Here is a 23,922-nt window from a genome sequence, read left to right on the forward strand (position 1 = left end):
ATCTGTACAATACTCATTACACAATCAAACGAAACATAAAGATAGCACAAAACTGTTTTATGGGCATGTTTCTGGTGTAAGTGGGACAGGGCTGATAGAACTTTATACCATGAGCTGCATTGGAAGCTGGTTTGCTGATAACGTCCATCCCAAAAGCAACTGGAAATCTACCACACTGTACTGACATTTAAAAATGGATGCACAGGACTGAAGTCTTACCCTTATTAGGTGCTATTTTTAAAGTCAAGTTTTCCCATCATAAAGTTTAGAAAAGAACCATATGGATGGGTTGTACAGTGTGTGAATATATCTCAAAAATAAAAAAAAGAACCATCTATTTAAAAAGCACACAGAAATTCAGTGATAAGTGTTTAGATGTTTTAGTATTTTAATGTTCTTCACATATTCAACATAAAATACTGGTAACGGATAAACAAGAGGGGAAAAGACTCTTCAGCAAAATCTTCTGAAAGTCAAATTATCACTCTGATCAAACATAATAAAGAGAACAGCCAAGTGAACCAAGGAAAAGGGACTTAAACAGAGAATTTTAGTTTGAAGGCATAATTAGAAAACAAACAACAAACCAACCAACTTCTCTTCTAGCTACTGAAGAGAGTTAAGAGTGAAGCAGGGAACTTCTCAATCTCATTTCTGTGAAGCAGCTTATAAATGACAGGCACAACTGTTGTGAATGTAATGTGACAATGCTCAAGGTCAAGGATTCTAAGAAATTCTAGAAGTCTACATATATCACTAAGAACCATATTATTAAAAATATAAATGCAAAGAGATATAAACTACATGGTATTAAAAACAGACCTTGGTATAGAAACATATAGTATATGTCACTTTTACCTGTTTATGATAACAGTATAAAGAAAGATCTACAAAACACTTTTGCCTGGAACTCCTGAACAGTCACCATATGGTCAATGTTTACCTTAATCAATGGCTATGAGCCCAGAAGACCCCACTGCTGCTACTTGGGAAGGATCTGGGCTCAGCACATAACAGGTCCCACCCACCCCCCCATGCTGTGCGCTTGCTTCTGCAGAACTAATAAAAATTTGCATAATATTAAGTCCACAGGCTATTTGCATATAGAGATCTAGCTAGAAGTAGCAGCAAAGACAAAATAAGCTGGAACTCATTAGAAAAGCAATAGAAGATTTTTTAAATGCTTCCAGTTTAAATAAGAGTTAAAAAGGGCATTAGGTCCACCAGCTTTGCAGAACTGTTGAAGTTTTGCTGTTGTTATTTGAATATAAAAAAAAAAAGAAATCTACAATAAGTGCATTCATCTAAGAAAAATACCGTATTGCTTAAGTTTGTGTAGCCCTTCCAAGTTACTTTGCTCCATGTACAAAGGTTAGGATGTATTCACAGTTGATGCATCTCCAAAAAGTTTTTCATGAAGGCCGCCAGTTTCTGGACATCATCGATTGTGACGGCATTATACAGAGAGACCCGGATGCCTCCTACAGACCTAGAACAACCAAAGAAAGCATATTTGCCACCATCAAGAGCAAAATCATCTCGTTCAGCATCAAGACGACTCTCCAGTCACCCGCTCCAGAGAGCCACCACACCTGAGGGTGTCGCATCCAACCTCCCACCTGAAATCCACCATGAGTGGTCAGGAGTCAGACATCTCAGTCATTAGAAAATTCTCCCATATGCAGAGAAGGCCCATCATGCTCACACTTAAATTAATTCAACAATTCATTCATGGCCAAGGAAAAAACAAGATGGGGGGAAGAAACGGTAAGATGAATAAAGTGGGTGATCCAGCTCACCTCTCCACTCCTGGTGGGAGCAAAATGGGAGCAGGGAGCCTGGGAGTTATTCTCCGGTGTGAGGACATATATTTTTCAGAGAGCATGTGAGATTAACTACTTTACCTGATACTCAGCTAAAGTAACAGTGATCCCTCCAACTGTGGAATGGAGGAGAGATGGCAAACTCTTGTCTAAGAGATTTTCAATGGTAATTTTGACAGTCTCCAGGCAAGATGTGGCTTCAAGGACACTGTCAGTCAGGGAATCCTGCTACCTCTGGGACAACTGATTTTTCCCAAGAAGTTATATAACTGCTCTTCCAAGCCAGGCAGGCTCCTAGATAGTTCATTCCACATTTGAAAAACTAACCCAGACCAGACTGGATGTGTACTCACCTATGCCCTTTCAAGGAAATCATATTGAGTTCAAGAGCTTTATCAAGAAATCTTTTTTCTAAAGCCTCGTCTCCTTTAGAGTTGCCAATGCGGAATGGAACATTCATCTTGCTTCTACTCTGGGGCTCCACTGGACATCTGAAAAACATGTTTTTTATTCCAGCTACTTTTCTGAAATGTGTGACTGTCATTAACAAATCAACCTGATGGGTTTTTTTTTTTTTCCTCTTTTAAACACTTTCCAGATGGAGGCAGATTACAAAAGTAGAATCTTCCTCCAGGATGTTTATAATTTACTTGGGGAGACCAGACATATGCATATGAAACACTAACTTACTTGTATGTTCTATACTTAATTTCTAGGAGCCAGAGTACCCTCATCTAAAAATTAGAAATAATAATTATACCACCATTTCAGACTAATGAGAAATAAATAATAAGCTGGTCCAAATAGTAGCTGTAAGACTCAAAAAATAATTAGCAGCAACTTTCAAAGTACTTATCACAGTGTACTGTCCCAAGCTGTGTGGCCTTAAGTAAGTTACTTAACCTCTCTGCTGTGCCTAGCTTTCCTTATCTGTAGAGTGAAAATAATGGAACCTACTTCACAGGGTTGGTGTAAGAATTAAATGAGTCAGTATTTATAAAGAATTTTTGCATAAATTTTTAAATGGCCACAAATTCTCTGCAGCCCCTCCCAGTAAAAGTTGGGGTCTAGTTCTCCATCTTTTGAATCTGGGCAGCCTTGTGACTTCCTTTGACTGAGAAAATGCAACAGAAATGCCACTATGCAACCTCAGAGTCCAGCATTCAGTGGGCCTTGCAGCTTCTCCTTTTGCCCTCTGCGGTAAACTGAATCACATCTCCCACCGACACATCCAAGTTCCAGATGTGAACACCAAGGGCAGAGGGAGCTAAACCCGCATCAAGGTGCCACACGGTCACCCAGAGCCCTGGGTGACATTTTCTGGGCAAGCAGCCGAGGTGGCGGGATGGAAACAAGCAACTCCCGGAAGGAGGTTTATTCTAAAGAGGAGGAAAGTCCTGGTTTAAGGCTGTTCACAAGTGGGGGTGATGCTACGGGTGTGAGGGTGATGAGGAAGAACAGGCTGTTGGCTCCTGGGAAATGCCCAGGCTAGGTGCTCAAGGGAAAAGAACCTCCAGCAAGAGATTTCAGGGGATTCCCAGCGGTCCTTCTATGCTCTCTTTTGTTTCTAATTCCCTGAATTCTTTCCAGAGGTATCACCATTCTTTCTGCCTACCTATGTCCAGAGGAATATATGCAGCCAAAAGGTAATAGAAATATCAGTCTCCCCTCCACAACAGCCCCCAGTACTTTCATTCGCATTCAGGTTCTGAGCTCTCCTAGGGAGCAAGGGAGGGTAACTCATTCTTCTGTGTATCCCCAGAACCTAGGACAAGGCTAATCAGAGTGGGTGCACAGGGGTCCCTCATTGAATGAATGGATGGGTGGGTGGAATATGAATGAATGAACAAATGATGAATCAATGGATGAGGTGAGGGATGCATGAATGAAGAGGTAGGCTAAACACATCCTCAGACCTTTCTGCAGACTTTCCTTCTAATCCCAGCATAAGCTACCCCCACTCCGGACAGCCACTCTCTGCTCCCCATACACACGGTGCCTGCTTCCCTCTATGTTCCTAAAAGCACTTCTACCCTCTTCTCTACCTAATTCTACTCATACCCAAGGCCCGGCTCATGCAATAGCCTTCCCTCTCCTCCAACCAGAACAGTATCTCCCAGCTCCAAGCATGCGTGACATTCTTTAGCCGTTGGCTCTGAACGCCTTGGGTTGTCTGCTGTTATTGCGCATGGTAAACCAGCTGCAGTAAGCACTGATGGGTACCCTGGCCTCCCCACTCTCATTCAGGGCCTAGGGTGCAAGCTTCTCCAGGACTGAGCCCCTCCACCTGCACAACTCAGAGGGCAGGCATGTACAATGTGCACCCCCTGTCCCCAGATGGTACACGGGCCCCCTGATGCTGCACATGGAGAGGAGCCCAAAAGCCAAGACATCCAGTCAAGCCCAACTCCCCGGGGCCCGTGGCTGGAGGGTTACCGCATACCAAGAACTCTCAAGAGTATGTAACAAGCATTTTAAAGGCAGAGTAGCCACAGAGTACCAATCTATCCTAGATGTACAAAGAGTACACCCCTCTACATGAGGGGCTTTGTGATGGGTTAGGAGTCTTAATTAAAACATACCAATCTAAGTTAAGATGGAGGCATCATTTTATCTGTCCCCCATGTGGCCCACTAATTGTCAAAAGGAGTACAAATTCTTCTATTACTGTCAGCCAGATTTTTTTGTCTGTTACAAAACAAAACCAAATCCCAAAGCGTCACAACCACTAAGAAGGGGGTCCTGGCTTTGATAACTGAGCATAGGTGTTTATGTATATACGTGTGTATGTGTGCAAAAATGTACATGCACGCACACAAAAACAATGTAGATGTTTGGCCTTTGTACGCCTGCACTCACCTTAATGGAAAAGGGAAAGCCAATGAAGATGTCATTTGTTAAGCTTTTGTGTGTGCCAGGCACTATGCTAGGTGCTTCCCAGCTGGCGATTTGTCGAGAGGCCTGTACATTTTTGTACCCCTCCCAGGTACTAGCCCAGAGGTCAAGACTGATTCATGAATTATTCGGTTACAAAAATAGTTAAGAATCAACCCATCCCATAGCCAATTCCCTTCAAAGATTACAGGCCTGGGATAAGAGTGTTGACCTGTCTTAAGTGAAGCAGTGAAGCTTCTTAAGAGGGTGCACAACCCAGAGGAGGGAGCTGAGAGTGGATATTTACACCCAGGGTCTCCAAGAGGAGCCCTCAAGCCAAGGTGAGAGCTTCCCGCAAGTAGACATGTTTTCTCCAAGGGGACCCACAGAGGATGCAGGAGTGCAGGAGGGAGCTGGTCCAGCTATAAGACCAAGGTTCTTTCTGAAGCCATGTCTGGTGTCAGACATCGCCATCCACTGTAAGACAGGTCCCAGTGGGGTGGCCGGGGTGGGGATGCAGGGATGAAGAGTGCCCCCTCGTGCTCCCGGAGCCCTAGGACCCCCAACGCTTACCAGCACCTCACTGTCTCAGAGGACAGGGAAGGCATCCCTTTCTCAAAGATATGCAGCAACGATACCACGTTTTACAATTCACAAGAGGCAAAATGTGAGATAAGATCCATCCACTTACACGTAGAATCCTTGAGAATGGTCAATAATATCATAGATCATCTTCGATTTGATGCAGCTGAGCTTCTCCATGGCCACCGCACCGCCATTGTTCTTAATCCACTCCAGGACCAAGCCCATGACGTAGATGCTAAAATAAAGATTTCCCAAAGAAAAAGTCCATTTAGTTCGGCTTTGGAAAAGGGGAAACACATTCAATCAAATTTCTGTTTGTTCCATCCTGAAATAGACCCTCCATCCCCACACCCCTACCCAGAGCTAATTCTTCACCTCCTGCCTTTTGCTTTTACTTCTCTTGTGGCTTTTATCATTTGCTCCTTTGTTTTATTCATCTACATGCACAGGCTTTGGGCGCTGTACTCTTGGAAGGCTAGAAGCCCACATCATTCACCTTTTCTACCCCACAGCCCTGACACAGGACCTCCCACCTGGCTGGGGGGCAGAGTGGAGAAGAGAATGGGCTGGTGTCAGTCCTGAATCTCAGTGCTGTTTACTAACATATTATCCAGGTGAAGTCATGAACCTAAGCCTCAGCTTCCCATCCGAGAACAGGGAAACCTACCTACCTACCTACCTACCTACCTACTGTGGATATCTGGTACTCTGTCTGCTCTTTTGCAGCTCTACCTCCCACCCAACGGGCAGACACCGCTGAACGTACCAACCCCTCTCCCTTGCTGCCCTGGGCTCAGAATTGGGCATGGGATCCATGTCTGGCCAATCAGACCCTTCCCTGCGATTTTCTGAATTGAAAGTAAGGAGGGAAGGGCAAAATTGTGTGCTGGTGAAACTGTAAGGGCATCATTGTTTCTAGGGAACATCTGAAGGTGGCACATCTGAAAAAAATAAGCCACCAATGCAGAGAGAAGCAGAGATCAGAAATGCTGGCACCTCTGTCCTTCCTTCAGCTTGGGATGATCCCTTTCTAAGCCAAATATTTCAAATTTCTGTTACCTACAAGACCTCTGGGGCTCTGTGGGGATTCCAAGAGCTGAGTTGGGTGACATGCCGAGCCCAGGGCCTGGCAATGGAAGAGGGGACACGTGAATAGTAATTACTAGAACCTTTACTATTAGTGTGCTCCATACTAGGCTGAAAACAACCAACGCTGGAGAGCAGCAGACGATGTTTCCCCAGGGATCTTCTGAAGGCTCCTCTCTTAAGAAAGGTGCTGAGCTCTCCAGGGAAAGAGACACAGCCATCCATGAGCTGGGAGTTTGGAGGTCAGCTGCCAGCCACACTCTCTATGGAATGTCCCTTCTGGGGATTGGGGCAAATTAAGTTTCTGGGAGTCAAAGCTCAGCAAAGATCTGGGTTAGGAACACCCAAGCCCAGCTGCCTGCTTATTACAATCCTGACGGGTGATGAGGGGAGACAGCTGGAGCTGGTCACAGGAAGCCCTCGGTAACTGCTGTCTGCCTCACTCACTGTCTCAACTGGGTGGACCAAGGACCAGGGGTTTCCACTTCCAGAATGTAGCAGAGGCCAGGATGCCCAAAGGGGCACTGGACAGAGAGCAGCCAAAACCATGGCAAACATCCCTCCTGGAGCTCCCTCAGCCCAGCTTCTCAGTCCCAGGAGGAAAGCACAACAGCAGTTAGTGGCAGAAGGGGAAGAGTGGAAGGGGCAGAAAACAGTGCCCGAGTAACAGACCACCTCAGCGGTAGCTCTCTGGATGAAGACCAAGAATCCAGGGGGACAAAGAAGGGAGAATGAGAGAAGGGAATGACTGCTTACTGAAGCATAAGTACTGTGAGCCAAGCACACGGCTAGCTACTCTCCCTTTCATTCATGATGATAGTTCTGAGGTCAGAGCCACCCTTAACCCATTTTACAGATGAGGAAACTGAGGCTCAGAGAGTTTAACTTGCCTGAAGTTACCCAGCACATGGCTGATGAAACCAGGATTCCCCCAGACTGACTGACTCCAAAGCCCAAGTTCTTTCCACTAGCAACAAGGCCCTCTGGTGTGGCAGAGGCTGCAGGGTCCTCAACCATTGCCTCACCTACCCAGTGGGGTAGCAGTGCTGTGCCCCCGGTGTTAGACACAGCTGCTAAGGGAGCATCACAGCACACACGCAGACGTGTGTGAGATATCATGCTGTTCCAACCCTCTGCTCTGTAGACCCTCTAGGACGCCCATCTAACCCCAAACTGCTCCTTCCCATCTGCACCCTGCTCACTCCTCCACAGACCAAAGAAACACAGCCCTGCCACAGGATCAGAGCCAAGCATAACCAAGCCCACAATCCTTTTGCCTGCAGCTGTTGCCCCTGGGTTTCAAAGCTGCTATTTCTCTATAAACAAAGTGAAAGCTGGAGCAGGGCCAGGACAACCCCCGAGCACCCCACCCAACCTCTCTGCTGCCTGTGCTCTCCCATGTTCCCAATGGTATCTGAGCAGGCAGTCAGCAGAAAGACCACCCACTTTTTCACACCCTGCCCAGGACCAGCCCTCTTAGTCCAGGTATGGGCACTATGAAACCTCAACAAGAGGCAGACAGCTAGGAAGGAAGCTGTGCCGGTTTCAATGTAGTGTGTCCCCCAAACGCCATTATCTTTGATGTAGTCTTGTGGGGCAGACGTTTTGGTGCTGATTAGATTTGCTTGGACTGTGCCCCACCCAGCTGTGGGTGATGACTCTGATGAGATATTCCCATGGAGGCATGGCCCCACCCATTCAGGGTGGGCCTTGATCAGTGGAGCCATATAAATGAGCTGACTCAAAGAGAAGGAACTCAGTGCAGCTGTGAGTGACGTTTTGAAGAGGAGCAAGCTTGCTAGAGAGGAACGTCCTGGGAGAAAGCCATTTTGAAACCAGAACTTTGGAGCAGATGCCAGCCATGTGCCTTCCCAGCTAGCAGAGGTTTTCTGGACGCCATTGGCCTTCCTCCAGTGAAGGCAGCTGACTGCTGATATGTTACCTTGGACACTTTATGGCCTTAAGACTGTGTGTAGCCAAATAAACCCCCTTTTTATAAAAGCCAATCCATCTCTGGTGTTTCGCATTCCGCAGCATTAGCAAACTAGAACAGAAGCCCACTGCCCTGGAGAACAAAGACATCCCTGGAGGGGGAGATCTTGCCCTCTCCACCACCACCACCCCCAGCCCTCTACTCAGCAGAACCATGTCTCATCCAAGTACACTGGTTTCCAAATTCACTATTAGCTGACACTTCTATCCCCCTAAAATTCAGAATCTTGAAAATACCAGGGCCCTAAAATGCTTTTGCAGCTTTGCAACTTGGTCTGAATTCTCCCCAGCACCAGTTTAAGAATTTTAACTGATTCATGCAAGCCCTTGCTTCTAAAATGCCATAAGCAAACACATAGCACAAGTTTACCTGCCTAAGCTCAGCTATTAAATGATTATGTAAATCACAGTCCATCCATTCTATGGAATATCATGCAGCTATTTAAAAAAAAAAAAAAAGGTAAGCATTTGAGCTGACTAAGAAGAATGTCCACTGGTATACTGTTGGGTAGAAAAGAGCAAGTTCCAGTATGTTTGTATGGTAAAGTTCAAGTCCCTTTGCATAATTAAATATACGGCTTTGTATATTTGCAGATGGCCGGCTAAAGGTCTGTTAGGACACACAGCAAGCAGTTAACAGTGGTTACCCTGACAACTTGACACATTTAAGACATCTTTGGTACAAGCATGTGTTACTTTATAACCTTTCTTAAACCTACAAAAATATTCGGTTGACTAGCACTTCGAAAAGCAGAGTCCCCAAGAAAGCTCTCCCTGGCTATTCTGAAATTCTGCCTCTGCAGGCAAGTTTCTGGAGCTGATGACGTTGTGGCACAATTTTACCAAGAACTGGGGAAAGTAACCAAGCCAACCACTTTTCCAAGAGAGCTGCCCAAGCCAGTTGACTTCCTACACCTCTACAGACCCCAGGCAGTGAAGCCCCCTGTGCACAGGTTCCCGTTCTAATGAGAAAGCTGGCCTGGGCTAATGGCTTTCTGTGTTATATTTTTAATAGTTATTCTGTTACTTGACCTCAGGCTGTAGTTTAAACCTATTTGTGGGTTCAGTTCAAGCTAAGTAACAAGTGTTTTGTGGGGTTGGAAGGAAAATTCAGGCATCTTTTTCTTTCCCTACTGATTAGTGTGCTCTGCTGCAGAGTTAAACCTAAGGACAATGTGGTCTTTATTCCACTCCAGTTGATTGCTCAGGGCGACAGAACAACTATTTGAAGGCAGGTTTATCCCACACAGTCAAAACAAACTTCCCAGGGCTACTGCGCTTAGGCTTTGATGAAAAAAAAAAAAACAAAAACAACAACAAAAACACTACTTCTTTTCAAACTTGAGAGCTTTTCAGGGACTTCTACTTTGTGATCAAGTTCTCTGGTGTACTGGGTGCCTTATCAGCCTAAATTCAATGACTGGAGGGGGCGTCTTGCACAAATCTCCATGTCTCCTTTAGGAAATCACTCTCTCTGAGTGAGCTACAATTCTCTAACCTTGAAGCTTTAAGTACTGCAAATGACCTCTTAAGTATTTCAAGTAATACATTCATGGTAATTTCTCAATTATAGAGAACTTTCTTCCTTTTCTTTCCGGGTTAAAGACAGAAGCAACTGCCCGGGGGCATCCTGAGGGCAGAATACATTTGATCCAGTTCCCTTCATCTCCTACATGTACATGATTCTAATGAAATAATATTAAATATCTTAATCAGAATGGAAAAGAAACTTCACCTGATCCAACTGGTGGTCAAGGTCAAGTCGAAGATGGAGGCGAAGGCTGCACAGGGGCTAGCTGGGGATTGACCCTATAAAAAGTCCCTCTTCTTTGATTTCTCTGTGCCTTGAGGTGTGATTCCAGACACGTTAGGCTCATATTAGACAGACTGACCCACTTTCTCACTGTTTCCACTGAAAATTTTTCCCGCTAATATTAATAAACAGATTAACATATTCATTTCATTTTTAAAATTCTGCTTAGAAGTACCTCTTGGAGAAGGTGCCCACATGCTAACTGCTCACCCTGCTCCTCCTCTGTGATCAGAACTTGTTCTCCTTGGGGCCGCATTTCACAGACAATGCTCTCTGCCTCCTGTGGCTTTCTCACCCCCCCCTGCCTCTCCCTGGAAGACTCACCTGCCTGCCAGGCGAGCCCCAGCCCCACCTTCCAACAGGTGAGCACAGCCACCTGTCTCCTACCACCTGCAGCCTCACTTCCCAAAGCCCCATTTCCCAGGAAACCTGCATTTGAGAGTCTTCACTGCCTTCACTGTTTAATATGACCAGTTCTTGTTTCCCAGCTAGACAGCAATTACTGGTGTTTCTCCAGTGCCCAGAGTCCTAGAGGTAAGACGGGTGAATGAGGACTAGGATTTGGGCCCCCGAATCTCTAGCATGCATTTTAGAAACATCTTCAACCGGGCCTGAAGCACAGTGGGGTTTACGGGCATGCAAGAGAGTTAAAGCACACAGTTTCAAGGAAAGTGGGGGACACAAAATGACAAGGGGCTCTGTATCATGAGAGCTGTGAGGGAAATTTCTGTCTGAATTCCCAGTTTGGAAACAGAAGCCTTTCTTTCCTATGGTAAATTATGTGGGAGAGATTTTCTAGAGGCAGCATGGGGAAAAAGAGCTCTCAAGTCCTGACCCCAATAGAATCACTGCATAAGCCCCTGGACTCTCTTTTGCCCATCATGGAAAATTCCTGTTGTGTGGAAGAGATGGATTCCAGTAGCAATCTACTGTCCTAAGACAGAATCCTTCACAAACAAACAAATCCATGCTGGTCATTTTGCTTGTGAACAGCAGTGAGGTATACAAAGCATACATACCCAGGCTCTGGTGCCAGGTGGCCTCAGTTCAAATCCCAGCTATGCCATTTACTAAAAATATGACCTGTTTCTTCATTTGCAAAATGGGAGTAATAAAAATACCTACCTCTTAGGGGTGCTGGGAGGATTAAAGGGGTCATACCTATAAAGTACCACTGTTTAATTATTAGCTCATAGCTGCCCTTCACAAGATAAGTCATCAACTCTGCCTCTTCCCTTGTGCTCTCCCCTGCTGAGGCTTTGAACTAACAACGATAATAACAGAGCAACTAAAATTTATATATCACCAAGTGCCGGACACTAACTGCATTAAATATATCAACTCAATTAATTCTCAAAACAACCCAATGAAGGGGGTACTATTATAATTCCTGGAGGACACAGATGCACAGAGAGGTTAAGCAACATGCCCAAGGTCACACAGCTAGTAAATATTAGACTCTCTCGGGCAATTGGGAAACCCTAGGTGTCATGAAGATCTTCACAAAATACCTGAGTCAAAGGGTTAAAGACCGTGGGACAGGACATGCGTACTTTTCCTGAAAGTGCTGCAATGTAGCCTCCCATTCAGCTATTGGGAAGCCAGGCTAACAAGGACCACTGTAAATTGTGTTAAAGAGCAGAAAAGTGTTCCAAGCCTGCATGTTCACTGTCCAGTAGCCAGCTTCATGCAGGCCTAACAGGGGCAAAAAAGAGAACAAGGAATGCTCAGCTTTTAAACATTCTTCTCCAAAGCAGAACCGGTCATTCAAGAGGCAGGCCACAGGACTTCATCTTCAGAGGGCTTTTGGGTTAATGGTAATACACCAGGGCCTGGACTACCAAGAGCAAACAGAAACACCAACTTAAAAAAGAAAAAAAAAACGCAATGTGATAATGCACAGAAGGTAAAGAAGAGGCAGAAGAACTGGGCAGAGAATCCCGATAAGGTATTTGGGGCTATTGGGTCACCAGTTCATGGAAATATGTTCTACTTCAAAAAAGTTACCTCTGCTTGGACAGTGTGGTACACTGAATTATATACTCCAATAAGCAGCATGTTGTTAATCTCAATCTGCATTTCTGTGGTTGTGAAACTATTTGTGTAAGTAGGACTTTTTGAAGATGTTATTGTTAGTTAAAGCGTGACCTAACTGAATCAGGGTGGGTCTTAATTCAAGTTACTGGAGGCCTTATAAAGAGAAAGCAGAAGCCAGGCATTAGAGGAGCCTGCACAGGGAGAAAATGGCAGTCAGTGGAAATCAAAAGAGCAGACAAGAAGCGAGAGGTCACCATGTGTTGAAGGCAGAGATACAAGCCAAGGAACCCCAAGGATTACGGCAAGCCAACACCAGAACACTCCAGCCTTTGTGGACAAAGCAAGGTCTTGTCGATGCCTGATTTTGGACTTCTGTCCCCCCAAACCGTCGACTCATAAACACTTGTTGTTTAAGCCATCAACGGTGCAGTGTTTGTCACAGCAGCTCTGGCAAACTGAGACAGACGGGAAGCTGTGGGACCCCCACCTCCTGGGCTGGTCACCTGAAGGATGGAGGCGTGTTGTACAAGGACTTGTTGCTGACTTGCACTTTGTACTCCAAGATGGAGGGGCACTCTTGGAGAGCAAAGCCCAGCAGGTCATCGCGGACGACTACCACCGTGACCCCCGCGGCACCAACGTTCTTCTGAGCACCAGCAAAAAGGACACCAAACTGAAAAAAAGACAAAGGCACTGTTTGGGGAGCATTTGATCACTGTACACAAACTTACGCAAACTTCCCAATGACTTTCTGAAGCACAATTTCTGCAAGGAAGTGACTCTATTTGTGTTTATGATGCATTCCATTCCCTAAAGGAATCTCGATCTGGAATAGCAAATCAATATGCTGTGTTCAGAAGCTGAAGAGGCTTTGTCTGCCTGGCCCCACTCACCAGGAAGGTGCTAAGCCAAGCCCATAATTTTAAAGACATTATCCATTTTCATATCACTCTGTATACCTCCTCTCTACATTCAAACTTGTCTTTAAAATGGATGCTCTACCGGTCCTGGGTAACCAAAAGAGGAGCTCCACATTAGCAGCCCCTTATAAAGAAATACTTTTTAATGTATTAGCATTCGTATAAATGGACCATCAGAAGATGTTGAGAAGGAGATGACTTTGAAAAAGGAGGGACGGGACAAGCTGCCTGAGGGAGAAGAAATTTTAGAAAACAAGGGATGTTTAAAGATGCTTTAGGAAATGTTGTTCTGCACAATATCTCCCCATGAAATCTGTAGTAAAATCAAGTGACACCCCAAGTGAGGGGAGGGCAAACAGCCTGCCCCACCAGGGAGTATTTTATAGTTGAGGGTTGCTTAGAATTGCGGGGGCATGGTGATGATAACAAGCAGAGGCTGCCTTGTAGTTGGTTTAATAGTTGTTTCTGGTTTACTTCTTTACAGATATTGCACCCCCTTATTGCATACCCGTGGGTATACTGCTCCCACAGCCCCACCCTAGTGTACCACTCATAAAATATGCATCGTGCCGATGCTTCTGAAGTTGAAGGGGTACCAGGCACAGTGGGGCTCCTTCACGAAGGTCCCCTGAGCTTGGATAAAATGTGTCTTTCCTTGAGGACAGAAAGCCACTCCCAATGTGTTGGCCAAAAAGTTTCTCTAAGGGCCTGCGGCAGACTGAATCATGCCCCCCAACAAAGTCATCCTTCAAGTCCTAACCCCGCATCCTATGGGTGTGAACTCGTTTGCAAATAGGATCTTCAAAGATCCTATGGAGATGATGGAAAACTGAATCAGCCTGGGCCTTAATCCAAAACAACTTGAGTCCTTATAAGCAAAGGAAATTCAGACTGGGAGGAGTACGTATGAGACAGGAGACAGATGACCATGTAATGGAGGCAGTCACCACCAGAACACCACAGACTTCAGAGAAAGCCTGGCCTGATGATACCTTGATTTTGGACTTCTAGCCTCTAAAAGGGTGAGACAATAAATTCCTGTTGCTTATGCCAATCAGTCTGTGGTACTTATTAAAGCAGATCTGGCAAACTAAAACAGGACCACTTTCTAAGGCTGGTAAAATCACCAAGGACCTGAGAGCGACCCTGGGAGGCCATCACGTCCTTGGGCTGGGGATGCCGATCTTTAAAAATTCCTACAAGCAATAAGAAACAAGCAACCACACGCCTGCTCATCAAGAAGTGCCGCAGCTTTGGGACTCTGCTAGCCCAAGACTCTCATGGTCTTTCCTATCTTAATATTTCCCCAAAGAAATTGAGATACTGGATTCCCCCAACCCAGCCTCTTTTATACTCTACCTTGGAAACATCCACTGGCTTGGACAGGAAGTTTGAAGACATGTCACAAACTAACACTGCTCCTTTGACATCAGGTACAAAATCAAACTCCACTCCGTGCACAGTCTCATTTGCACAGTAATACACGTAGGAGGCGTCTGGGTTGAGGTTCCAGGTGCTTGGATCTGGAATTTCTATCAGAAGACAGGTATGAGACATTCCATTTTTACTCCTCTCTTCCCTTACATAAGATGGGAGTCACCCGATGGATATACCTCCCCTAGCAGTTAAAGAAAAATTGCTTCCAAAGCATTTCAAAAGTAAAACCCCTTATAATCTTGCATTATAATCACCACCAACATCCTAAAGGGAAGATCTATCTCACTCTTTTGACCATTATATTTGGGGCAAAGAAAAAATCTTCAATGTGGTGTGGTGGATATATGTTTTTTTCTTGTCACCCAGCATCCATCCATTCTTCTTCCTTTGGGAGCCCCAGCCATCCCTCACTCTCAGCCCTTGTGGTTCCAGTGGAGCCAATTCTACCCCGGGCCCAGACATAGACACAATGACTGATTCAGAATCGGGTACATGAGATATCAGACTGTCACTGGGAACGTTTGGACAAATGCATTGAAACTGGTAGCGGCTGCTGCCAAACAAGAAGCACATCTTCCCTGACTGCGGCACCACCATGAAGGCCACGGGGAGAAACACCAGAACCTGGAGACATTGTTGGGGCCCTTGATCGAGCCATACCTAAAGCTTTTCAGCTAGAGAGCATATAAATCCTCTTATTAACTAGTATAGCCAATTGCCCTATCTAAATGTGTCAAAGAAACTGACAAGGAGAGGAAAGAATTAAAAGCAACTGCAGATTGCTCTGGGTAGGGGCCACCTGACAACCGAGGAGGGACCTGACCACCCAGTGTTTTCACCTACCAGCTCAGGTCCCACGACTTACTCGTATAACTCCCAAGTTTGGGATAGACAGTATTCACAGTTCCAAACTTCTTGGCTTCTTCTGCAGCCTTAGCCGACCAAGCTCCTGTCACCACGTAGTCTGCACACCTTGCTGCTTTCAGGCCAATCAGGTTTAAGGGGACAGCACTGAACTGGCCACACCCACCTCCTTGCACAAAAATCACCTTGTAGTTGTCTGGAATGGCTCTGCGCAGAAACAGAAGTGACAGTTACTACACAGACTCAAACGGCCAAGAACTGAGAATGAGTGATTCTCTACTGGCCCTTACCCTCAGGCAAGAAATATGATAAAATCCCATTATTACTAACTTTGCCTTCCCCAGTCCAGTCACGTATCTATTCAGTCCTTTCAGCACTGTGGTGGATGCCTATGAGCCCAAGGATACTGTCTGGAATGAATTCATTCCTCCTTTTCCTAAAACATCTTGACCATCCACCACTCAGTCCCTACGGTTCAACCACTGCAAAGCCCAGCTCCGGGGAGGAACACACATGACCCAAGGTAGCCAATGGGATTTGGTTCTGCGACCTTGGACAGAACTTATGAGAAAGAGCTCTTTTGATTCATGGGAAGAAGAAACTTACAGGAAGGAATCCTACGACCACTGGTAACCACCTTGGTCACCAAGTAGGAAAATCATGCCCCAGAGTGAAGTTAACACATAAGAAAGCAGAGCATGGAGGAAAAGATCTTCCTGATATCATCTGAGCTCCTAAACCACTCCTAAATTGTTCTCTTATGTCAGGTAATAATGCCCTTTTTTTGCTTAAGCTAGCATGAGTTGGGCTTCCATCACTTGCAACCTAAGTCCTCACAAGTATCTATGTGCTGTGGCACCATGCTATGCATGAAGTGGACCATGGGGACATTTAGGCCTCAATACATAACCACACACCTGATATACACCAAAATTAAGAGTGAAATTCTTTGACTCTAGCAAGAGAACATTAAGATGATCATTAGAATGACCACAGGCAGTAACATAAGGCCAGTTCCAGGAGGACTATGTCATGGAAACTGGTCCTAAGACCGTGAGTACAGTCGGAGCTCGGGAAAAGCACAGGGAAGGCAGATGGCCAAGGGAACAGAGCTCCAGCACAGAGGATTAAGTGAAATAATAAAAGGCAGGGCAACCCGATAGGGTCTTAGGGAGCAGATGGCATGCATATATCTTTTTCTGAACCGTGCTTGGCCTACAGTCAGCGTGCAGTAGCATAATGAAGCACGCAGGCAGGTCTTAGGAAGTTAGAGCACAGGATTCCAAAAGTTGAGAGGACTCCTCTACCGCCCAAGCCAGGGTTCCAGGTTTATAACATTCAGCTGCAGGGCAGTGAACACAGCCAGGAACTGGGTGCGAGGAAACCAGCCAGAGATCTAGTTCCAGGGGCATAAGGGAGGGGTTTGGTCTGAGAAAGAAAGCACAGATGTGTAAATGGAACTGTGACCCCAGTCAGAACAACTGGGGGCTCAGCTATGTGGGCCAAATGTGGTACCTCCTGGGTTAGGATTCCCCAAAAGCCCTCTCCACAAAAGTCGGGCCTATTCTCTGAATGCAACATAGGACCAAGCAGGTAGACATGGGAAGCAAATGATTATCAGTTCTGAAAATTCCCAGTGCAGTGGCCTTCTGCTCTTCACAAAAATACCACCCAGCAAGCATGTCAACTGAATCATTTTAACATAGCAACTTAAAAGCAAAGTTATGTAATAATCGGTACAATTGCAATTTTTGTAATCAAATAATGTAAGGATGGAGCCTAGAATGTTAATTATACTTATCTCTAACTTGGTGGGGCTATAGAAAGATTCCAATTTTCTTGGTGAAAAGAAGAGCCAGGATATGGAGAAAAAGACCTTCCTAACATCATCTGAGCCCCTGAGTCGCTTCTGCACTTTTCTGTGAGTTTATACAATCTCCTTTTGGCTTTGTTTTTTCTAAACTTTCAACAAAGAAATGTGCATTGTTTTTGTGAGCTGGAAAAAAAAAGCGTTCTGTTTTCAAGGCCAACATATTCATAAGTATATGTGAATATATATTTACATACCATATAAAACCTTTCCTTTACACAGCATTCTATTTAAGAATAAGGTTTTCTATGGGTAGGAAAGGCAGTGCAGATAACCTAGGAGGGGTCACTCAAGTAGTGAGTCCCCGAGTTCAGAATTCTTAAAATTATCAAACAGCCTGTTAAACATGAAGTTTCCACAGAGCCTCTGATTCAAGAGGTCTGGGCAGGGCCCAGCACTTGAAATTTTAATACCCCACCCTGGGGATTCTGACACAGGTAGTAGGTAACATACTTTTAAGAATCACTGTACTAAAATATAGCTAATTATGCTGAGAATGATCGTTTTGTCATTTAAGTTCCTTTTAAGCCAGACTAACTTCCACAGTCCTGAAATCTTTAGAAATTCCACACAAAATAAAAACAAAACAAACACACAGATGCAGGATGGGCAACAAGTAAAAAGCATTGTGTACTAACACTGAATTTGGGAGACTCTTAAAAATATTTCTTTTAATTATGAAATATTCTAAACAGAGGCATAAAGAAAATACTGGAACAGACACAGGGTATAAGGAGTATCAAACAAGAGTAATACAAGTTTTAAACTTACAACAATTCACGCACAAGATTCTCTGTGGTGTTAATAATCTTAGCAAAATCTGATGACCTGTGGCTCATTTCTGTGGAGGGAAAGATAAGGAACAACAAAAGAAGTTTCAGTTTAAAACCAAAATTATCATAGTAACTTTAGAAATAACTACAAAATTTGCAAGTAAAATACAGGGAAATTGCAGTTATTCTGTATTCAAATTTTGTTTGAACCCCAAGACTGACTCAGGTTAGGGGAAGATCCAAATTAATTTTCAAATTGCAAATATCTTATAGTCACAGCAGAATAAATCCCAAGTGGCATCACTGAATGATCCATTTACTAACTATCATTAGCTCTCCATGACTCTTCATAGGAATCTGCATGCAAGGGTTGCCCTTTAACAGTATGGCATTCCATGCTGAAATCTCATGTCACAGAAACCTAAGTATATGTCCCAAACCCACAGCATACATACAGTAACTTATGGTCTCTTACTACTATGCAGCCTTTTTTTAAAAAAATTAAACAAAAGAAAGTAAGTTTGAGAAACTCAAAAGGTCTCTCTACTCCAATAATACAGGGGAGAGAAACCTAACAATGAAATTATTAATGTGCATTGTCTTTGCAAAAAGCTTGTGCATTCTTAAAACTTTGATAAGTTAGTATTTAAGTATAATAAAAACTATACATTGAACTATGAAGCAATATTACAAATGTTTAGGGCACTATCATGCAAATGCATAGTATCTTCTGATTTCAGATCTTGGGATTAGCAAAACCCAATTATGAAACTGTGATGCATAAACTCTCACCAGCTGGGAGAGGAAACTGTGCTGGCCTTTAAATGCTGGTTTCAAAATTGCTTCTATAGAACACGCAATTGAAATGATTGAAGTTTAAAAGTGCAACTACAAAGGCCTATAGGAAGACCCTGTAGTAATTCTAGGCTGAATAAGAAATTAAATTAGTTCCCTCTGAAATGCAAACATTCACAGAATCCGAAAGTAAATCTTACCAAGAACACTAATCCCAACTTCTTTGTAGTCTAATAATTCCTTCTGTATCTCTAACAATACCTAGAAAGAAAAGATAAAATATTTCAACATGTTACATTTACAGCTCTCTGTACATACAATAACTGGGGAAGGTCTGGGAGAGGACCCTCACAAGGTCTGTGAAGTGGGGGACTTCTGTCTTCACCACTACCCAGACCCAATCCCTTTCTTCCCACAGTTCCCACGAGCCCCACTGATGCAATGTCCACACAAGTTGAGTGAGAAATTATGCCACGTGAATGAGGCTAAGACAGTTTGTTCTCAAGACATAAATTTAATCAGATATAAAAATTCTCTTGGGTTAAAAAGAAACAAGATTACAGAATTTTTCTGATGACAACTCTTCGACTGTCAAGATGAGAACTTTTGAAAAAACCTGCTTCCCTGAAAATGTGCCCTCTATAAATCTCCAAGTCATTCACCACTCTCTTACAGCTGAAGTACACAATGCATAAAGTTGTGGGTTCAGAGAACAATTTTAAAACAGTCAATTAGGCCCAAGCCACCTTTACAGAGAATTCAATTTTCATATCTCCCTGGTCTAAGGTGCTGGACCTGAACGGGGGTGGGGGTAGACAGGAAGAAGGGAGCACCTGTTGTGAGGTGAGGTCAGCCCCAGGGGTACTAATGTCCCCTTCTGTCCATTTGCAGATGAGGAATCTCAGGGGAGGCCCAGAGAGCCTGAGGGCTTTGCCCAGGGCTGGGCTCTAATTGGGACCTGGCCATTAATCAGCTGTGTGCACCAGGTCAGCACCTTGACCCGAGGTGGCGTGATTCCTAGGTGCGTTCTACCCCACAAGGACAACAGGACAGGCTGGACTCTGCTGACTAGCCAATCCCACAGTGCCAGGCCATGGGGGATAAACTGCAGCTTTTTGTTTCCCTTGCAAAACAAAGCTCACCTTTTCAAGGTTAAGTAAAACTCAAATAAATAACAACTTGAAAATAAAGACATACCTCTTAAAAACAAACAAAAAAAAAAGAGAAGGAAGTCCTTACCGGTTAAGGATGTATGCTGAAATATTAATACGTTGCATGACATGATATCTGGAATTGGCTTTAAAATCCTCGGGGGTGGGTGAGGAAGGGGGATGGTGTGTACAGGGGGAGGGTGCTGAAACAAGACTGGCAAAATGTGGACAGCTGTTCAATCTTGGAGATAGGTCCATGAAGGTTCATTATATTATTTTATCTCTACTTCTGTGTATGCGAGAATTTCCAAAAAAAATAAAAAGAGGGAAAGAAAAGTTCTGAATGTGAACACAAAACCAGTGAGACCCTTCCAAAGTCACGTGGTCTTTGAATGTTAGGGACTATTTTGCATATGAGTGCCGATACAAATTTAAATTTAAGTAGATCCATGGCATGTCACCCTGTGACTGTTGATTCTGGAGGAGGGAATACCTTTCCTGTAGAAATAGTTTCAGTTCTGGACTGAAAATCTGGGGTTGAAACTTGATTTTGTCCTTCTTTGTATAAATCAGTAAAACTTGCAGCCAGTGTGCCAAATTTCCTTATTGACCTCAGCAGATGAACTGAGCTGATAGTGTTAATTCAGACTCAAGGAATTATCTGAATCTCAGTTTGTGTAGATTTGCAATCTACATGCACTATTAACGAAATCAGACAGCTCTTACAGTTTTACCATGGGTACACAGGCTACCCGTTCCCCGTTCCCCATATATATCCATTAGTTCCTGAACTTTGTAAGCTGGCATTGAAACGTTATGTTTTGTTTGCACCAATTTTTAAAACTTTTACAGTGCAATAAGTGTTATTTTTCTGAAGCAAACTAAAGGTAAATTTCTCATGGTTCTTGCTTTCTGCTATAGCAGCATTTAAGGGAGAACAGAAACTTTCATACTTTTACAATAGATGAAAAACAAACCTGATTGCAAATCTTTTCTTTTTTTTAAATCTTAAACCATGTACCTAGTTTTTGGGTCAAATTGTGTAGCAGAGGTTAAATTTAAATTGCATTCTATTAACTGGTATGAGTGTATTTTTATAGGCATAGTTATGTTGAAATAAACTTTAAAAAAAAAATTAGGTGCAGTTAAGTCCTCTGTAGAACTATCCCACCATCAGCATCTACAAGGTTTCCTTAAAAGATATAGACTAAGGAGGATGTCATTAAAACAAACCCTGAGCTAGATGGAGCACATCTGGAAAAGCTATATTTTAACAATACTAGAATTAGAGGAAAAAAAAGATTCCCCTGACAATGGGTTCAAAATGGGTCAATGTTCCACAAACTGCTGAATGTTATTCACACTGATGGATCAAACGAACTTTAGCGATGCTTTCCTTTAGTAAATGGAAATATTCTTCTGTGACAGGAATCAACTTTGAACTTGTTTTATAATTGCATTAGTCTTATATACAGTATTCCTTGAAAAAGGCATCTATAAAAGTTTATAACTAAGTAAATCATTAAAAGGTTTCAAAAGCCCAACACAAATGCCCCTCTAAAGCAGCACTGTTTTTTTCCAAACTCCGATTGCCATCATTTTGTGGAATGCAACTAATTTTTTTTGATGAAACAAAACAGACTAGAATGGAGTGGAATACAAAATAGTGTACATTACAGGTAATACAGCTAAATACTATTTCATAAAGCTTTGGCTTTAATTATAAATTTATGTACCTACTGGGTCACTTTGTAAAATATGTTTTTCATTGTGGGTTGCAGTTGAAAAAGTTCAAAAAGATTCTCTAATCCTTATAATCAACTAAATAAAAAAGACACACAAAAAGTAACATCTGCTACCTAGGTTCGAGAGTGTATCTAAGGACAAAAATTCTGTTAGGAAAATAAATAAATAAATAATGGTCCTTCTGATGACAACTGCCATTAAAATAAGCAGGTAACAAATTCTTACGCAGGAAATAGTCGGAAGATTCCAAAAACGTGATAGGGTGGGGGAGGGTGGAGAGGCAGGAAACATCTTCACGGCTCTAAAGGGGATTTTCTCACTTAAAATGAACTGTAATAAGTGAGAAAAAAATAAGCCCTGTTCTCTCAGCTATTGAGAAAGCTGCCCCTAGAAAAGCAACATGTTCCTCTCCCTCTAAAACTATAAGATTCTCTGTACTTACCACAACACAGAGGAGGCTCTGTCCCAGGGAGATGTCTACTCTGTTCAACAATAGATTATTGTAAAGTACTTGGCTATGACCCGTGTTGCTACAACATATTATCAGATGTATCCCGGTTAGAAAAATAAAAATAAAACAGCAAAAGAGGCAGTTTGTCAATGAATCCGAAGTACAGTATAGTCTTTGCCGCCGTCTCAGCTTGGGATGGGGGTGGGCAGGCGGGACTCAAAGTGTTGGTGGGCGGAGGGATGAGACGAAATCAGGCTAGAAGGCTTGGAAGGCAGAAAGAAGTTACAGAACTTGCAAGGTCCGACTGTGGCCCGGGGGCAATCCAATTATTCCATCTGCTCCAGAACAAAGTGAACGGAACTGGGCGAGCAACCCAATGCCTATCAGGATTTCAATTCTCGAACTTTAGGGGGACAAGCAGGTTAAAATATATATAAAAAAAAATCTAAGCGTGAGGCAGATGAAGAAAAGGCTTTGGGGAACGGGTTCTGTGGGGGGCGGACGGAAGGACCGAAAGGCTGGACTGAAAACTTTAAAATTAAAATTTGTGAAAAGCAATGTTTCCAGGTGAGAGCTACAGAAGGCGGACCTCTACGAGCCCCTACACAGTTAATGCGATATGTAAAATCCGTCATCCATTCATTCTTCATTCTTTCATATTATCTGCCCATGTATGCATCCACTCAACGCTGTCTGGAGTCGGAGCTCTGCCTGAAGTGTGACACGAACGCAAAGATAAAAGCTTACTCCGTTCCACCGCACCCCGGCCGGGGTCCAGAAAGCACCCGGGGCAGTAGATGCGCAGCGCAGCGCGCGAACAACATGCCCCGGCGAGCTCAGTCGTGCACGCTTCGCAGGGCAGTCAGTGCCAGGGGCAGCTGCACAGGCATGCGCCGCCCAGCTTATTTCGCTTAGTGCGTTATTCCAGAATGCCGCCTGTGAGAGATCCCGGACCCGGCGTGCACGCGGTGCAAAGCGTTCGCGGGGAGTTGCAGCCGGGGAGGGAGGGGACTTCCAGAGCCCCGCGCCAGGATGCAAATCCACCGCCGCGCGTGCTCACCCGGACCGCACTCCGAAGCGCGCTTGCGGGACTTACCGAGTGCGGCAGCTTGGCCGGTCCGGGCCCGAAGTTAACCACCTGCCTCGGGGCGTCCATGATGCGGCGGCGGTGTCTGCGAGTTAGCTGCAGAAGACGGAAAGCTTGGACCTAGCGCGTCTCCCAGCGGCGGCGACGCGTGTGCACGGCTCTACTCCAACCCGCTGCCTCCTTCCAACGCCGAGCCAGCTCCCTCATTGGCCCGCTCCGTCGCAGGCCGGACGCTGATTGGCTCCCATGACTGGACTCGCGTCCCCATTGGTCACGCGGTCACGAGCCGAACTCGTTCGCGCGGTCGCGAGCCGAGTCAATAGCGCAGTTGCTCCTCCTCGCGTTTACTTTTTCAACCTCCTTTTCGATCGATGCAAGGCGCGCAAGTGATTGCACCATCCAGCCCTCCTGGCTGCGCGCCCGCGGGAGGATAGTGGGCGGTGGGGAAAGGCGGCGGCTGCCAACGTGCTTTCCTGCCTCTGAGCCCTCGATCAGCCCGGTTCCAGTCCTCCAATCCTGACCTCAGCCTCTTCTCCTTGGCCGAATGGGGAGATGCCGAGAAAATTAATTGTTTCGCATTCACCCACTTCTCCTTCAGCTCCCGGGCTGGACTGGGCC

The 23,922-nt window shown here is 44.5% G+C and overlaps 1 protein-coding gene across 1 annotated transcript; it reads right to left on the reverse strand.

The window, feature by feature from the left end:
- Positions 1–1,030: 1,030 nt before the first annotated feature.
- Positions 1,031–23,463, reverse strand: LOC119505462 (phosphoserine aminotransferase). The gene is made up of 9 exons (XM_037798255.1): positions 23,314–23,463; positions 19,070–19,130; positions 18,073–18,142; positions 15,433–15,638; positions 14,490–14,662; positions 12,714–12,883; positions 5,389–5,517; positions 2,177–2,314; positions 1,031–1,489 (listed from the first exon to the last, which is right to left on the reverse strand). The coding sequence occupies exons 1-9, from the start codon at positions 23,371–23,373 to the stop codon at positions 1,384–1,386; spliced, it is 1,113 nt and encodes a 370-aa protein (XP_037654183.1). The 5' UTR covers positions 23,374–23,463; the 3' UTR covers positions 1,031–1,383.
- Between the last annotated feature and the right edge of the window lie 459 nt (positions 23,464–23,922).

This window comes from Choloepus didactylus, chromosome 10, assembly GCF_015220235.1.
Source record: "Choloepus didactylus isolate mChoDid1 chromosome 10, mChoDid1.pri, whole genome shotgun sequence".
Taxonomy (NCBI): Eukaryota; Metazoa; Chordata; class Mammalia; order Pilosa; family Megalonychidae; genus Choloepus; species Choloepus didactylus.

What these genes read in the sequence shown, in the direction of transcription:
- LOC119505462 (XM_037798255.1), bottom strand. Translation starts at nt 23,373, where the DNA reads ATGGACGCCCCGAGGCAGGTGGTTAACTTCGGGCCCGGACCGGCCAAG. An exon ending in CGGCCAAGCTGCCGCACTCG is followed by an intron (nt 19,131 to 23,313) that starts GTAAGTCCCGCA and finishes TTTTCTTTCTAG; the next exon opens with GTATTGTTAGAGATACAGAA. An exon ending in CAAACTTGGGAGTTATACGA is followed by an intron (nt 14,663 to 15,432) that starts GTAAGTCGTGGG and finishes GTCTTCTGATAG; the next exon opens with AAATTCCAGATCCAAGCACC.